We start from the raw sequence: 18,022 nt of genomic DNA on the forward strand, positions 1-18,022 counted from the left end.
AATACCCCTCGAGTGCCTGTGCTATGTCAAGTTCTGTTCTAGGCATTGAGAAGGCAATGGTGGTGAGTCAAGTACAGGACGTCCGAAGGGACATGGGTCCTGAGTAGATAAGAGTTATAGGGCGGACAGGAGCTGTGGGGTCAGGGAAAACGGGGAGCCTACCTCATCTGGTGAAAAAATTAAATCCCAAAGCAGAGAGCAGGAAATAATATGTTTGATGCTGAGGGAAGAGCCGGTGTGCAAGCTCAGAGGTGAGAGAGCCCAGAGTGTTTGTGGGACTGAAAGGACCGGTGGGGTTGGAGCTCTGGGGGGAGGGCCTGGGTCCCTTTCCCATGGCTGCTGGGGAGTCATAAAGGGCCTGGGGTAGAGGAGGGGCAGAGCCAGGTGTGCAAAAGGGGAAGATCCCTGTGGAATGTGGATGCATGCGCAGAAATGGCATCAGGGAGTAGGTGGTGGCCAGTGGGGCAGGCATTGTGGGAAAGGCATGGGGACACAGGGACCCTAGTGTCAGCGGGGCTCCCAGGAGTCCCTCAAGTTTTCAGGAAGGGGCTCCTCCTCCTCCTCTCTCAGTGCCTGCTCTGAGTGACAAGCCAGTGGCTGCTCTGGGCACTGCCCCATCTCTCCAGTTACCCAGGCCTCCTGGGTGCTTGCTGCTGCTGCTGCTGCTGTTTCTGAGTGTTCAGGAGTACAGTTAGTACCTTTCCCTCATCAGGAGAGCCTTCTGTATCAAAAAGACCCCTGTGCCAAATAGCTCCCTGTCATGGAGCCTGAAATCCTGTCATTTGAGCTTCAGTGCTCAGTTAAGACAAGGTCCCCTGATGCAATGCAAGTGCCCATGGAAGGGGCACCCACCTTATGGGGGATGATTTTGTCACTTTCTTTTCAGTCTGCTATGACTCCTTCTCTTTGCCTCAGTTTCTCCATCTATAAAATGGATCTGTGGGAGGCTCGAGAGGCCAAAGGTAGGACTTGAGGCGGGAGAGAAAGCAGATTTCCCAGAAGCAGTCAGACTGTGACCGAGCTGAGGACAGACAGCTCTGGATGTGGGTCACCTCAGGTGTCACCTAAAGTGAAAGGGGCCAAAACTGGCAGGCACAGATAACTGGAAGAGCTTCCTGACCCCCAGACCTTTGCCCATCGATGTGACAGGAGAATAACTGGGCTGAATTTCCTACCAGTCCAATGTAACGGGGTCTCAGAGCTGGATTTAACTGATTTACAGAAAATAAAATAAAGACGTTCCATGTGTTTCATGTAACCAAGCCCATGAACTATGACCTACACACAACAGGGACTTCTGTACTTTAGGAGTCACTGCTTGGAAATGCTGTCTCTCCTTGGAGAGCAGAGCTCTAACAGTATCATTTCCGGCAGATGCAGGTGAGCTGAAAAATACATTTTGGGGACATCCAAACGTTTGAACCCTGGCCCAGCGCTAAATCCAGAACCTGTGGTTGCTGGACGAAGAAGAGGGGACCAGGAGGAGAGTTCCCACCCTGTGTGGCTTGCTAGGTACAAGGTTGTTCACAGGGGTCCTTTGACCCCAGGTTGGGGTGGAAGGCTGAGTACCACCCAAGCTGCTTTAACTGGCGCCAGTGGTGGCTCCAGCAACTCCTGGGGGCTAAAGTCAGGGCAGCAGCAACCAGCTCTCCAGTCTTTGGGGCACCTGTGTCCATCCCAGTGCCCCCTGAAGTCAGAGGTCATGCTGAGGAAAGAAACTCAGGTGTCTGGCAGCAGTCAAGAGCTGACCAAGCTCAGCCAATTCACTGAGGCCTTGCTGTGAGCTAAGACCCCTCAGCACCTCTGGCACACCAGACCTGCCTGTGGCAGGAAGTGGCAGGCTTCGGCTCCCTTTGCTGCCACTTTTCACACTGACACCCTGGAGAACTGTGGTTGCGGTCATGGGAACAGAGAAACGAATGGCCAACATTTAGGTTTCCACTATCAGACCCAGAGCCCCTCCCCCCGAAACCTTTCTACTTTAGCATAATTTCAGACTTATAGAAAAATTGGGGGGGAAATAACACAATAAATACCCACAGTCTGGTCACCCAGGGCCCCTGTTTTATCACATTTGTTCTCTCTCTTTTCACAAATATACATTTTTGAACTGTTTGAGAATAAGTTGCAGCCATGATACCACTTTACCCCTAAATACTTCAGCGGTTTTTCCTAAAAACAAGAATATTCTCTTACATAAGCAGTACAAGAATCAGAATCAGGAAATTAACATCATTATGTTACTATTATCTAATCAATATACCTTATTAAAGATTTTGCCAATTGTCCCCATAATGTCTTTTTTTTAAATCCTCACCTGAGGATAATTTTTCCATTGCTTTTCAGAAAGAGTGGAAGGGAGAGAGAGAGAGAAACATCAACGTGAGAGAGACACATCGATTGGTTGCCTCCCACGTGCCCCCACCAAGGCTTTGGATCAAGCCTCCAACTGAGGTACATGCCCTTGGCCAGAATCGAACCAAGGATCCTTCAGTCCATGGGCCAGAGTTCTAACCACTGAACAAAAACAGCTAGGCCCCCATAATGCTTTTTGTAACCCAAATAAATTCCAAGATCAGGCATTGCATTCCATTATGCAGCCCCTTTAGTCTCCTTTTGTCTGACGATCCCTCAGTCTATCTTTGTCTTTTTCGGCACTGATAGTGTTGGCGAGTACAGGCTAGTTAGGTAGTAGAATGGCCTCAGTTGGGTTTGTCAGGTGTTACCTCCTGAAGAGACTCAGATCATGCACATGTCACAGGAATATACAAAAATGACCCTGTGTTGTCTCCAGGCACACAATGTTGATTTGTCCCATTACTGGTGATGTTAACTTTGCTTTTTGGTTTTGGGGGGATTTAAATTAAAGCATAACTTATGTACAGAAAAGTACATACACTCAGCGAGCTTTCACAATCTGAACACGCCTGTGCAACCAGCACTCAGATCAGCAAAAGTACATTGCCAGGACCCCCAAACCCCCATGTCCTCATAAGTTCCTGCTTCCCAAAAGTAACCACCACCCTGACTTCTAATAGTATAAATTACATTGGTCTGGTTTTGAACTTCAAATAAATGAAATCATTAATTTCAGAAGCCTCCTTAGTGTCTGACTTTTTTGCTCATATTATGTGCATGAGATTCTCATAGCTGACTTTTTTTTAATATATATATAGTTTTTTAATTGATTTTGAGAGAGAGGAAGGGAGAGGGATAGAGAGATAGGAACATCATCGATCAGCTGCCTCCTGCACTCCCCCCACTGGGGATTGAGCCCACAACCAGGGCATGTGCCCTGACCAGGAATTGAACCCGTGACCTCTTGGTTCATGGGTCAACACTCAACCACTGAGCTGCATCAGCCAAGCTAGAGATGACTTTTTATAATAAATGCAATGCCTCTCATTATGAGCCTTCAATGAAAATTAAAGAAAATATAATTCATCTATATACATAATTTGAAAAAATTAATGCCTTAATTGTAACATATAGGACAGACATTTATAATACATAATAAAATATACTTATGTATACAAATAAGTAATTTTTAATAAAATAATAATGTATCAATATGTAAATGCTGAGGCACAAGGACACTAAAGATGCGATGAGATCTTCTGATGTTTGTACCCATGTATGGAAGCCCCATAACGTGACAGCTACAAATGCATTCAGACAGAGGAACATTAGTATTGTTGCCTCATGGTATGATTTTCCTAGATGGTAAAATTTCATACACAAAGCACAATAATTTGCTGTGTACTAAAACTGTGCAAGCATTATTTTGTGTTTGTAAATCAAATAGAACAAGATTGTAGATTTGAATAAAGGTAAACAGATTCTACTATTGTCTAAACATCCAGGTAAGGCCTTTGAAGGAGGGACAGGACTCAGAAAATCCTTTTTTGTGTGAAACAGCTCTGTAGGATTCCTAGCACCCCTGGGACTCCCCAACCAAGTGAGAACCACCTCCAGATTCCCCAAATGCTCTTCCAGTGGTACCATAAGTCAAGGGGATAAGAGGGGAGGCCATCTGAGGGCGGTCGGGGAACCACAGGGGCTGGACACCTGAGGAAGGCACAGGGTAGAGGGTTGAACATTGCCAGAAGGAAGTGGGGTCCTAGGTGAGAGCACTGATGGAGAGCTCTAAGGTGGAGCCTTCTAGTGGCCAGCTCCTGGGGTAGCAGGTTACTCTCTGGGGATAGAGGGTTGGGGACCTTTTGTGGTACCCATCACCCAATTCTTCCCCAGAGGTTGCCACCAGGACATACACTTTCCTGGTTTCTGCATGGACAATGACAGTGAGGGCCTTGTCAACCACAGCCACTTTGGGGACCTCCATGGGCTGAAAACCTACCTAAGTCATGCACTGAATGGACTATGGGGCCTCACATATGTAATTAAATATAAAAATAATATAAAATGATATTAAACTGACAGGTAACTATAAAGAAGGTAAACATAGTCCTGATTTCTCTCATTATGTTTTTATTTTAATAAAATTAGATAGCAAATTATTGGAAAGCACCTTCCTTTGGTGCCCCTGAGAACATTCTCCATGTGCCTATGGGGTGACCCACCAGTGAACATAGTCCATGGACTGATTGACCTTCCAAGGAGGGTACCATTCTTACCCCTATTTTGCAAATGAGATATGGAGGATCAGACGGATGAAAAGGCTTGCTCCAGATCACAGCAGAGCTGCTAGGGCCAGGACTGGCCTACCTCAGAGCCAAGTCTGAGCCACCACTCTCTAGGTCATTTAAAAAGTATTAGTCCACCTATTCCCCCCACCCCACCCCCACTGACAGTGTGAGTTCCTAGTGTTAAGCGCTGTACAGGGACAGGGACACACACACACACACACCCACACACACACACACGCCCTCCTGCTCCCACCACCAGCTCTGGGAAGCGAGATGCTCAGGTGCTTCCTGCAGTGTGTTTACGCCCCCTCGTGGCCATATGTGAAGCTGTAGCTTGGTCTCTGGTCCATCTTAGCCAGTGATCCACCAACAGCAGGGGCCCAGCCTGGAAGCGTTAGAAAAGAACTTTGCCCAGCAGGTTACTGCTTGTCAAAATATTTGAATTTTTTTGCTGTTGTTTGAGCTCCTTCTTTGCTGGCACGGTAAACTCTTGCTTCCTCTCTTGCCCAGGGCTGCTGGCCAGTAGCACTGAGCACCACTGGGCTACTGGGGAAAGGGCGTGCATGGAGGGTCAGCCAAGGCAGTAGCCCCACTATTCCCCAAAGGTATGGAAGATAGATGAGGGCATTCCGGGCAGGGGAACAGCAGGGGCAAAGGCTTGGAGGTCATCATACGAAACTGAAGGTTAGTGTGAAAAAAAGTTGAATTAAATTTGACCCAGTCTCCAGCATAGCCTGGGGATGGGGGTGCCCTGATTACAGCGACGGGTCCCAGTTCTTCAGACAGAAATAGCTCCAGAGCCAAGAAAAGGAGGACAGCACCGCCTCAACACTCTCACATACTTCCCCCTGCCCCCATTATGTAGCCACTGCACAGCTGGGGGGAGGGATCTGCCCTCACAGAATACACTGAGCACACTTTAGGAAAGCATGGGTGACGTGCTCTCTCATGCCCTTTCTAGCTCTGGCCCAAGGGTTGAAGATGGGACAGGCAGCCCTGGCCATAAAATCCGAGCCCTTCTGCTGGTCCACAAGGTCAGGACCTTTGTCCCTGCTGTTTTCTCTGGCAAACCTGCTCTCCCCCAGACACTACCAGTGTCATGCCCTAACTTTCTTCAGATCTCTCTCCAAAGCCCATCTTATCAGAGGAGCCTTCCCTGATTTCCCCTATAAAAGAGCACTCTGGAGGCCCCGCCCTCTTCCCAGCTGCCTCCCTTGCCCCAGGACAGACCACCGCCCGCTGCACTGTGCCTTCTTCCTTCTCGATTCTATGCGCAAGTGTGTAGGACAGACATTATTAGAGGTTTTCCTGATTATTAAATACATGCTGAGTGTTAAAAAAAAATGTTAAGGAAATGGAAAGGTAAAGAATGTGAAAAGTTCCTTCAAAGTTTCATGACCTGGGGAGAAGCATTGTTAACTGCTGGCATGTGTCCTGCTAAACTTTGCTCATGAAGACGCACCCACAAAGGGAAGGGAGCAGGAGGAGAAATACACAAATAAATAATTGTCGTTAGTATCAAAAAGCCCTCTCTTCTTTGTTGCAATCTGTTTTTTCCACCTGATGTTCTATTCTGGCCAGTAACTCCTTCCAGACCTTTTCAACCCCACACTGGGCTTCCTGTTAGGTGCTCAGGGCTGCTGCTCAGGCCAAGGCACTGACACTCCACCCTTCAACCCCTGCATCCAACCCAGGGTGTCCTCAGGTCCCTCTCCGAGTTGTTCCTGGGCCTGAAAGGGAGGCCCCATCCACTTGGAGCAGGGCCTCCCCAGGAGTGGCTTGGAGAGGCCACTGGGCACTCAGAAGTCCACTGGGCACTCAGAAGTCCACAGGGCAGCACAGGCTGTGCCATGATAGCCATTGCTTGCTGATTGAGCCAACTTGATGTGCCTGTATTTCTGGGGACTCCAGGGCTGTCTCCCAACTTCCTCTTGCCTCCCCTTCCCTACACCAGACCCCTAGAACTGTTCTACTCCTCTCCAAATTTACTTTCAAGAAAGAATATGAGCCATTGGAAAGTTGGAGTGCAAATGACAACTGTGAGGCCCACACAACTGCCCTTTCCAAGTGGTTCTAATTATGTAAGATATGCCAGATGGAGCAATGTATATGTATGCTAATTGTAGAAAATTAGTAATACTTACCTTTGACTTTCTCTTTAGGATAAAAGAAGTATAATTAGTAGACCAAAGATCTGTCCATTGGGTAGCTCCAATTCACTCTCCCACCTGCCAATATGGCAGTGCCCACTCACCAACATTAAGTATTAATCTTGTCTTAATATTTGTCAAGTTGATTGACAAAAATCAGCATCTTGTTTTAATTCACATTTGTTTGGTTTTGAGTGAGGCTGCCATTTAAAAATATTTTCTCGGAAAAATGGCAGCTGAGCTGCTGCTTTCCCTTTCTCAAGGGAGAAATAAGTTCTTTCCCTTTTTTTTTTTTCTTAGAAGAGCTTGACTCAAAGAAGCTTTGGGAGACCAGATGGGGTTCTTGAGTTAGCCATCATATATCGAGTGACTGAACTGGTTATAGCCTTTAAACAAAAGTCCAGTGCACAACAAAATCCTCCAGGGTGCATTTTTACTTTAGAAATGGCATGTGTGTGGTAACTCAGAAAAGCTCTGTGGTTTCAGATTCAGTGGAGTGATATAATTTTTCTCAGGAAAGTATGGTAGGGGCAGCCATCTGTGTGTCTCTAGTAGTTGGCCCAGAGCCTGACACATTGTAGGTACCCATAAGTGCCCACAGATTGAGTAATTAAACTGTGCTGCCTCGGTCCTGAGGGACGACCCTCTGTAACCCCAAATGAACTATCTATACAAAAAACATTTTGCATCTCTGGTTGAAAAAGGAGTGTTGTAATAAATCGTAAATTCCTAATTGGGCAGGTCACTCGAAGGCATAACCACCCCAAAGAAAGCACATAATCATCTAATCCTTGCTTTCTCCCACCCTCATGGAACCTTCCTTATGTTCCCTCATTAATTTCAAATGCATAAAAGGAGTTGCAAAACTGTTATTCTCTGGAGCATCTGAGATTTTGTTCCCTGGCATATGTGGTCAGTTTTGCGTCAAATAAATTCATAAAAAATCTCTACAGATTTGCACGTTCTTACGTTGACACACCCACTTATTTAGAATCCCTTACAGTTATTTTTAGTTTGAGTCTGAAACAGCCCTCTCAAAATCCAAGAAGAGAGATATTGCAAATTCTGACTAACTGGTAGTTCTTTGTAAAGGGCCAAGGGTGAGTGGTGATGTAAATATCATACTAAGGGCAAGTCTGACAAGAGCAGTTTTCTGGTAGGCACGTCCTTGGGTCCAGGTGGGCTAGCCAGGCTCCCCCAGTAAGCCAATGTGTCTTCCTTCTGGAAGACAACATTCTCAAGGTTCTAAGTGGCCTTTTCTGGTTATCTCTTATTTTTTTCTGCTTCCACGGGAGGGTTACACTTGACTTACCACAATTAGTAAAAGAGTTCTATTAAATAGTTTATAAGGAAGAAGGTGAAAACTGGAATCCCAGAATGGAAAGGGCTGAAGGAATGAATATCTAGGGTCCTGGTTCTCAGCATTTTTCAACCTAGCAACCACTAACCATTTGTGGGAACTGTCAGTGGTCAGGCCAATGTAATTGTCAGCTCAAGGCCCAATGGTCAGTGGGGAGCCAATGAAGACTTTTTGTTGTTGTTGTTCAAAATATTACAGATGTCCCTTTTTCTCCCCAATGACCCATTCCACCCCATCCCACCCCCCTCCCCAGCCAAAGAAGACTTTAGAACAGGAATCTGAGTTCTAGAAGTGTCAATGCCTGCTCTGTAGAGGAAGGGTGGCTAAAGCCAAGTTGAAATTGGAAGTGTGGAGACCAGATGAGAGGCTTGGGAAAAGGTGGTAGAGTGGCTGGAAGCAAGTGTTTGTATTGGAGAAATATTTAAGAAATAAAATTAACAGTATTAGATAACTGACAGGAGAGTGGGATGGGGGTGAGGGAGAAGGAGAAGTCAAGATGACTCCCACCCAGGCTTCTAGCTTGGGTCGTTGGGCAGAGGATGGGACCATTTCTGGGTTAGGGGAGAAGGGGAATGTTACCAGGGAAACGATGAAGAGACCTCAGTTCTTGTCTTCTTGAGGGAAAGATTTCAATCAAGAGACAAAGTGTAAAAAAGAGCAAGAACTTATTGACCGTAGCAAAACTATACTTAGGAAAATGAAACAAAGAAGGGCACAGACAAAGCAACATGAGAGCCTAGGCTGGGCTGCCTTGGCTCACTGGGAAGTCAGAGAAAAGCGAGGGGAAGAGGGCCTTGGAGACAGGTTCAGGGGGTTAGCCTGGGACAAGCTGCCTCTGCCCATTACTTCACTGGTGGCAAGTCTGGTGGGGTCCCTTAGATGGAAGAAGGGGGAAGATGGCTCAGGCATGCCCCCCTGGGGAGCGGGGAGGGGGGGGCACGTTGGGATCTTCATTTTCAAGGGTTTTAAAAGCTGGGTGTTTAGGGGAGGATGTCAATAGACTATTCATCAGCTTTATGTTGATATACCAAAATAAGGTTTATTAATTTCATTTGTCCTTGAGTGTGGTTGGCAAATGGCACTAATTGGATTTCTGTTATCTGTCCTCCTGAGTCGTGTGATTTAAGTTATTTACGCTCTGGCTGGTGAGCAGGAAAGCAAACCATTTACTCTCTGGTGTCCTTCGTTTAGGGAAGACAGGAGTTACTAGGTGGCCACAAACTGCTGTTTAATTATCTGTCTTACTTTCCCTATTCCACTTGTCCTGGAATTTTCCTAGCTTCTTACTATGCTGTAACAGGAGGAGCTGGTTTGGCCGGAAGATGTGTTGGGAGCAAGTTGTGTTTGAGGCATAGAGGGGCCTTCGGCGGGAGCTGTCGGGGAGGTTGAACTGCAAGGCTGCGGCGCGTGGGAGAGGGGTCTGGACTGGCCCGCACAGAAACGCAGAGGAAGCCCTAGGGAATCACTAAGAACAGTAAGGAACTGGAAAGATTACCGGGTTTGGGGTGTGCATAGTCCGGGCGGTCACGCAGTGGGGTGCTCAGCCAAATGACTGAATGGACCCGTAGCCCTGCCCTCACCCTGCTCTAGGTCAGAGCCCAGGCGGGAGGGGAGGGGGAGGGGGAGGAACCGGATTTAGCCTCTCCAGGTCCGTCCCTCTGCTCGCCCACCCTCGCTCCTCAGCCATTGGGCAATTCCACTGTCCGTTAAGGGTCCGCCTCCTCAGATGAACCAATAAGAGCTGGCGAGAGAACGCTTCCTTCTGGAGTTGCACCGGCGGCGTTCAGAGGGAGGCTCCGGTGGCGGCAGGCGCGGTGCTTCTACGCTGGGGAGGCACCGAGCCCCGCGGCAGTGGCGCAAGCCGGTGAGAGCAGCGACAAGGTCCGAGGTTGGGAAGGGGTCGTGCGCGGGTTATGGACGCGTTTAACTCCACCGGACCTCGCTGGCGTGGGTCTGCCACGCCCCTGGCTCGTCTCGGGTGATGGGGTGGAGGAGAGCGGAGGTCGGGTCGGGTCAGGTGAGGTGAGGTGAGGGGGCGGGCCCGCGGCCGGCGGGGAAAAGCTGGGCTCACAGCCACGGTCATCCCACTCGCGCCACGCGCCACGTGGGCTCGCGACTAGCCAAGCACCCTTGCTGGGTACCGAGGCACTAGCTAGCTCCTTTAGCCCCGGGAGTAGCCCTGAGAACTTGGCGTCTCTCTTATCTATGAGACCGCGGGTCAGAGACTTGAACTTGGGACCCGTTTGTTTCCTTTAGGGACGCTAACCTGGATCAGGGCTGAGGCAGACCGCCTGGCGTGGGACCCCGCTGCCCGGCTTCTCTGCAGGGCCCCGGGCGGGGGGAGGGGGCAGGCGCCCTCTGTTCACTCTGAGGGCAGCTCCTGCCTCAAGTTCAGCAGGGTGGACTGGGAAGAGGCCGTTCCTCAGTTCTGGGAGTTCTCGGACACCCCAACAGACAAACGAAATCCGAAAACACGTGGCAAATGCTCTTTCTCCTGGGTCACCGGAGAAAATAGAAAATAGAGCAGCTCTTTTTTTTTTTTCTAAGGAAAAATACCACCAAAGGCTGTTGAAGGTGCTAGGAAACTGTTTCCTTCATGCCTTTACAGAGGCAGATGTGAACCTTTTGGAAATTAGTTTGGCAATACGCATCTACAGCCTTTGACCTACCAATTCCTCATTTGGGAAGTAAGTAGGATAAAACCTAAGTAGGGAAAAGGTTGATGCAGAAGGTACAGTACAATTTGATGTTTTATAAATGGCAGTGGAAATGACCTTGGTATCTCGAACAATAGAGAGTAGTTAAGTAAATTGTGATTGTTTATATCAAAATGGGATATTACAGATCCATGAAATGTAATATGAATAAAATGCTCTTAACAGGAAAACTGGATTCAAAGTTGTGGTTACAACTATATGAAAATGTGTACATAATGTCTGGAGGATAATACACCTAATGATAAAAGTAATTACCTTATTTTGGAGCCTCACAAAACCTTACGAGACTGTTATTCCCATCCCACCAATGAACAGCTGGAGCTCAGGCAGTGTGTCTGATGCTAGATAGCTAGTATTATACCTGGAGTGCTATTGGGCCTTTAAAAATCACAGTTAGCCAATATTTAAGGGTTTGTTGTGTGCTAGGTACAAGGCTGGGTCTTGAAGAGCCACTGGTAAGGGACCCATGGTTCCTGAATTCTTGGAGCTTACGGGCTAGTGGGAAAGCAGGTATTTAAATAAACATGGATAGTCTGCTGAGGAGAGTGAACATGGGAGCTAGACACTGGACTCTAGCAAGGGAAAAGATTTGGGAAGGAGAGGAAAAGGGACCACTGGGTCAGCTGTGAAGAATGAGTGAACTCTATGGGGAAGCCCACAGTGGCTGTGTAAGAGTTGAGAGTGTATACAGACTCTATTTTTCACATTTCCTGGGGTGTGTTTATGTGTTATAATGGGAGGTAGGGCAACTTGCTTAGGTATTTTAAGTTTAGCAAACTCTTTTAAATAGTTTACCTTAAATCACTTTTGTTCAGGAGAGTAGCAAATTACATGTTTTCAGAAGTCATTATTATCGAGAAATTAAATTTAAAACTTTAATTTTCAGATTTAAAAAAACAACACCCTTTTGCTGAAGGAACACATTTGCTGGTATAGTTTCAGAATGTCAAGTACTGTGTCCTACTGGATCTTAAATTCTGCAAGGAACAGCATCGCCACATTACAAGGGGGCAGGTGTTTCTATTCAAGGTGTGCCTCAAGTAGAAATAAATCAAAAAGGGCTCTCTTTTCCTGGGTATCAACCACCCTAAAAAACAATGCCCCATGTGGTGGCTTTGCTCTGCCGAAAGCCTATAGGCACACATCGACAGAGGAAGACGATTTCCACCTGCAGCTCAGCCCAGAGCAAGTAAATGAAGTGCTACGAGCTGGTGAGGCAGCACACAAGATTCTCAACCCCGTCAGCGTCAGTGGAGTCCCAAATTCAGTATTGCGGTTTGAGAGCAACCAGCTGGCTGCCAATTCCCCAGTAGAGGACCGGCGAGCTGTAGCCTCCTGCCTACAGACCAATGGGCTGATGTTTGGCGTCTTTGATGGACATGGTGGCCATGCATGTGCTCAAGCAGTAAGTGAGAGGCTCTTCTACTATGTGGCAGTGTCGCTGATGTCTCAGCAGACCTTGGAGCAGATGGAGGAAGCAATGGAAAGCATGAAGCCCATGCTGCCCATCCTACAGTGGCTCAAGCACCCAGGGGACAGTATCTACAAGGATGTCACGTCAGTGCACCTTGATCACCTCCGGGTCTACTGGCAGGAGCTGCTTGAACTGCACATGGAAATGGGACTGAACATTAAGGAAGCATTAATGTATTCCTTCCAGAGACTGGATTCTGACATCTCACTGGAAATCCAGGCCCCTCTGGAAGATGAGATGACAAGGAACCTTTCACTCCAAGTTGCTTTCTCTGGGGCAACAGCTTGCATGGCCCATGTTGATGGGGTCCACTTGCATGTGGCAAATGCTGGTGACTGCCGGGCCATCCTTGGTGTCCAGGAGGACAATGGCATGTGGTCTTGTCTGCCCCTTACCCATGACCACAATGCCTGGAACCAGGCTGAGCTGTCACGGCTAAAGAGGGAGCATCCTGAGTCAGAAGATGGGACAATCATCGTGGACGACAGGCTATTGGGCGTCCTCATGCCCTGCAGGGCATTCGGGGACGTCCAGCTGAAGTGGAGTAAAGAGCTGCAGCGCAGTGTCCTGGAGAGGGGCTTTGACACCGAGGCCCTCAACATTTACCAGTTCACCCCACAGCACTACTACACTCCACCCTACCTGACTGCTGAGCCTGAGCTCACATACCACAGGCTCAGGCCCCAGGATAAGTTCCTCGTACTGGCCTCAGATGGCCTATGGGACGTACTGGACAGTGAGGATGTGGTGAGGCTGGTGGTGGAGCACCTGAGTGAAGCAGGCCGGCACAAGCCAGACCTGGCCCAGAGACCCGCCAACCTGGGGCTCATGCAAAGCCTGCTGCTGCAGAGGAAAGCCCAGGGGCTTCACGTTGCCGACCAAAATGCAGCCACGCGTCTGATCAGACATGCCATAGGGAGCAATGAGTATGGGGAGATGGATCCAGAGCGGCTGACTGCGATGCTGACATTGCCGGAGGACTTGGCAAGGATGTACAGGGACGATATCACTGTCACTGTGGTGTATTTTAACTCAGACTCAATTGATGCATATTACAAAGGTTAAGAATCTCCCATCCTGTTGCCAAGGTTAACTTAAATGTTCTTTTGAGACATTTTCACTTACTCTTAAACTGGCTATTCAAACCTTACTGTTAAAAGGGTAGTCAGGTGTAGCTTGCTTAATAATAGACTAATGTGAGAAAAAAACAAACAGCCTAAGTTTAAAATCAATAGCAGTATACTTATGTGGCAGGGAAGATACCATGATCACAAAGGTGGTTTTCCCAGGGCGAGGCTTATCCATTGTACTCCAGATGTGCTGATCCCTGCGATTTCCCCAAATGTGGGGAACTCGACTGCATAATTTGTGGTAGTGGGGGACTGCTTTCATGCTCTCCCCCGAAAAAAAACAAATAGCAGTAATTTCATGTCTCTGTGTGTTTTGGTCACCTCTTCCACTCAGAGAGGGCAGAGACAGAGACACAGAATTGGCTTGGGCTCACGTAGCCCATGTCCTTTTATAAAGACACTTGTTAAACTGTCAGCCTGAGCCTCTAAAGGGTGAATTCAGCCATGATTTTAAGCATATGAAGAACTTCAGAATCTTCTGAAGTTTTGCTGTAAAATCTGCAAACTTGATAATTTTCCTCAATTCACAATTATGGACTTCTAGACTGTGAAGGAAGGTTTTGTTTGTTTTAATCACTAAGACCTAGGTTTACAGAGAATATTACAGAACACTTCTATGCAACATTCTAACCTTTTTTGTGATTAAACTTATGAAAACATTTTGTAATACTGCATTCTAGTCCTATTTTAGTTTATTTTAAAACTGAGTCCTCAAACTTGCAAACAGGTCTGCTGTCAACATGCTTGGAATGACCTGTCTTGGTTTTCAGCTGAGGGTGAGAGGGGCTAGGCCTCTGGGCCAGCCGAATTTACTTGTGCAGCTTTTGATCCCTTCCATTGGGTCCTACCCCTGAACCTTTGAGCCATACTAAGAGGTAACTTCTGTCTATGCCTTAATCCCTGGCCTTCCCTGAATTCATATTTTCTCCAGGGTGTAAGCCACTGGGGGTTTAGTGATAGTACTTAACCTTTCTGATTATACCTCTCAAACATTCTTCTGTTAATTCCTACCTTTTCTATACTGAATTTCCTCATCCTGCTGCTTCTAATTGCAAAGAATGCTTCCATTTCAAATGGTTGCAGGGAAGGAGAAAATGTGATCTCCTTGTGTCCGACTTTTAAGCAGTACTGGGTTATGCAGTGGATTATAGACTTAAGATTTAGCCTGAATCAGGAGAGGTGAAGAAGGAAGGACCTGAGAATAGTCACTAACCAAGGCTCCCTATGTGTATCCTGAGAGCCAGTGGGAGGAGGGCAGAGGGAAATTTGTCAGATGGGACACTTGCTTCTAGAATGGGGGATAAATCACATTGCTTCTCCTCAGAAACTGGACAGTATATAGAGTACAGGAGTTGAGGCAAAAATAAATGTAACTTGTAATAGCTTCTGTGGGCTGCACAGACTAAAATGAAACCATGTGGATCTTTTTTTGGGAGATGAGTTTCATGTTATGAATTATGGTAGCATTTAAATAACAGGAAATGTGTCCCTAAATGGAAACGCAAATATAATCCCACAAAACTGGCATTTTTACCTTCCTGCCCTACATTAGTCAATCTTCTCCTCATCTCACCCCCTCGTGCCATCCACTGAAAGAAAAGCAAAATAACTAGGATTGACTTCTCATTTTTGTTCATGTCCCAGTGATATTCAAGTGTTGGTATACTTCTAGCTTGGAGACATTTCCCTGTAAGTTTTCAGTGCAACTGGTTAGTGATAGGGCTCCATCTAAGAAGCTCTCTTTTGAGTGTTTAAGCCTTGGTTCTTTTTATCCTGAAACCATTACCATTCCTTCTAATCTAAATCTTAACTTAGAAGTATAACGTGAATCACTGCCATTCTGCTCACATGAAGGTTTGTTGCTAGAGCTGAAGGCTGCTTGTCTGACAACCTTTGCTCTTCATGTCCACTAACCCTGGGGCACCCTCGGAGCATTTACCTGGATTACAGAGCAGGAATCCTGTTTTGGAGCCAGCATGGTCATAAATATATCTGATTCACAAACTATTAGGACAACTGAGAGAATACAGACATCCCAGCTGCTTCTCTAAGTGTATCTGTTTTTTCTCTGCCAGTAGATTTCCTGCTTTCTAATTGGCATAGTGAGAGAAGAAAGGACAGATTATTGTCTGCCTTTTTCCACTGTGAACTCTGTGAATGCTCCAAGGGGTGCCTCCTTGTTAAACTCCAGTGTGTGTCTCCCTGACCACAGTTCTGCTGTCATTGACCTTCCTGATGCACATGGGCTACTGCTTGAACACATGGGTTGAGAGGCGGTTGTTGGTACTTGTCAGGTCTTCCAAAGCATTTATCATTCCTTTTAATAAAGATTTCAATTTTGAGACTTCTAAAATGAACTAAAAAATGAGATTGAACGTTTAATATTTTGGTTGTAACTTGTTGTTGTTGTTAATCCTCACCCCCAAGGATATGTTTTCCATTGATTTTTAGAGAGAGTGGAAGAGAGGGGGGAGAGAGAGAGAGAAACATCGATGTAAGAGAGGTACGTCGATTGGTTGCCTCCCACACATGGCCCCGGTACCTGGCACCTACAACCCAGGTACATGCCCTTGACCAGGAATCAAGCCTGAGACTCTTTGGTGCATGGGCCAGTGCTCTACCCACTGAACCACACCAGTCAAGGCTTGGTTGTGGCTTTTGAATAAAGTATGCTTTGGTGCCTTAAATTACATATTTATTATTTTAGGTAAGAAACTTTGGTAATAATTGGCCTAATTTAGGTATTTTATATGTAAATAAAATACATCTCTACTGATTCTGGAGATTGGTCGAAATGGATAGGGAAGATGGTATTAGTTCTAAGTTCTAATTAGTATGCTAGGTCAAGTTACTTAGATTCAGTTTTCTGAGATGCTAATTATAACCTTAAAGCTAATTTATTATAATGAAAATGTAAACTTTGAGGTATGTTAACATATAGACATTTCACCCAGAAGTATGACCAGCCTAAAAGATCTCTAGTATTGGGCACACTGGATAAAGTTCAGGTTAGACACAATTGATTTAGCTGGTACCTTTTATACATAAGTGAAATATAAATAGTTCACACTTCAGTTAAAGAAGAGAATAATTAATTGTATGGTACAAGAATATGTGTTCAGAATGAGTCTGGCTTGACTCTTTTGTCTATCAGCCCTTGGTGACCTATGTTCATTTGACAGGGGGAAGCCTTAACTTCCCAGGTTAAACCAGAATATCCTTGAACTGACACATCCTAGTTTCATCTTAAAGTAGTTTATTGTCCCAGAATGTGACTCTTTCCCATGATAGAAAAAGCCCCAGTGTAGCTTAGGAGCCGGGGTGGCACAGCTTGTCCTGCTGCCATGAGCACTGCTGAGTCAAAAACATGTTTGGACTGCTGTGCAACCATCTGAACAGGCTGAGGTTCTGTTTTGGGGTTTTTTTAGATATGTTTTTATTGATTTTAGGGAGAGGAAGAGAGGGGTAGAGAGAGAGAAACATTGATGAGAGAAATATCGATTGGCTGCCTCCTGCATGTCCCCTACTGGGGATCGAGCCAGCAACAGGGCATGTGCCCTGATTGGGAATCGAATGGTGACCTCCAGGTCCATAGGTCGATGCCCAACCACTGAGACACGCCTGCCAGACGAGGCTCTGTTCTTTATGCCTCGAGCACCTAACATTTAACCTGCCCCCTGGGAGATAGTTCTTAAGCATTTACTTAGAAAAATTATTAACCATGTTATTTAATATTTACTGACATTTGTGTGTTTTAAGCTGTATACCGATGTTCATATTTGACACTGATTTTCTAACCATTAGAGATATTTAAACTTGTAAATAAAAGAGGCAAAATGAAATTCAGTTTCTTTTGGTTTGAATATTAATTTTTTTTAGGTTCTTACAGCTCCAGATAAGGCCAGCCTTTGTTTCACCACCTTTATCTGGTCATGGAAGATTTTAGTCTGTTCAAGAATTCACTAGGAATAAAAAAAAAAAAAAGAATCTACCCAAAAAAGAAGTTTTCTCTGCCAATTTTTTGGCTGCTGACTACACCGGAAGCCCTCATTTAGTGTGGGGACCTGAAAAGAAGGAAGTGAAGGCTTTCATTATGAGGGTGTCTACACAGTGCCAAGGCTTGTCTGCTGGGGTTTCATACTATTTACCTAAGCATGTTAAACCTTTTTTTTTTTTAATAAAACCCTTTAAAATTTTTAAAAAATATATTTTTATTGATTTCAGAGAGATGAAGGGAGAGGGGGAGAGAGATAGAAACATCAATGATGAGAGAGTCCTTGATCCGCTGCCTCCTGCACACCCCTTGCTGGGAATGGAGCCTGCAGTTAATCTTTTTTTACTTTTTTTTTTTTAATCCTCACTTGATGTATTTTTCATTGCTCTTCAGAGAGAGTGGAAGGGGGAGAGAGAGAGAGCGAAACATTGATGTGAGAGACACCTCGGTTGGTTGCCTCCTGAACTCACCCTGACCGCGACCTGGGGTCTAGCCTGCAACCAAGGTACGTGCCCTTGGTGGGAATCAAACCCAGGACCCTTCAGTCCATG

At 46.2% G+C, this 18,022-nt stretch overlaps 1 protein-coding gene across 3 annotated transcripts; it reads left to right on the top strand.

The window, feature by feature from the left end:
* The first annotated feature begins 9,609 nt into the window (after positions 1-9,609).
* Positions 9,610-17,322, top strand: PDP2 (pyruvate dehydrogenase phosphatase catalytic subunit 2). Of its 3 annotated transcripts, none has more exons than XM_081118733.1 (2): positions 9,610-9,630; positions 11,760-17,316. In XM_081118733.1, the coding sequence occupies exon 2, from the start codon at positions 11,817-11,819 to the stop codon at positions 13,410-13,412; it is 1,596 nt and encodes a 531-aa protein (XP_080974859.1). In that variant the 5' UTR covers positions 9,610-9,630; positions 11,760-11,816; the 3' UTR covers positions 13,413-17,316. The 3 variants fall into 3 exon arrangements, with proteins under 3 accessions (XP_080974859.1, XP_080974858.1, XP_080974857.1); XM_081118732.1 differs by lacking the exon at positions 9,610-9,630 and adding an exon at positions 9,921-10,020 and having other exon boundaries at positions 11,760-17,322; XM_081118731.1 differs by lacking the exon at positions 9,610-9,630 and adding an exon at positions 9,921-10,037.
* Positions 17,323-18,022: the final 700 nt, after the last annotated feature.

Source organism: Miniopterus schreibersii (genome assembly GCF_964146895.1).
Source record: "Miniopterus schreibersii genome assembly, chromosome: 18".
NCBI classification, from domain to species: Eukaryota; Metazoa; Chordata; class Mammalia; order Chiroptera; family Miniopteridae; genus Miniopterus; species Miniopterus schreibersii.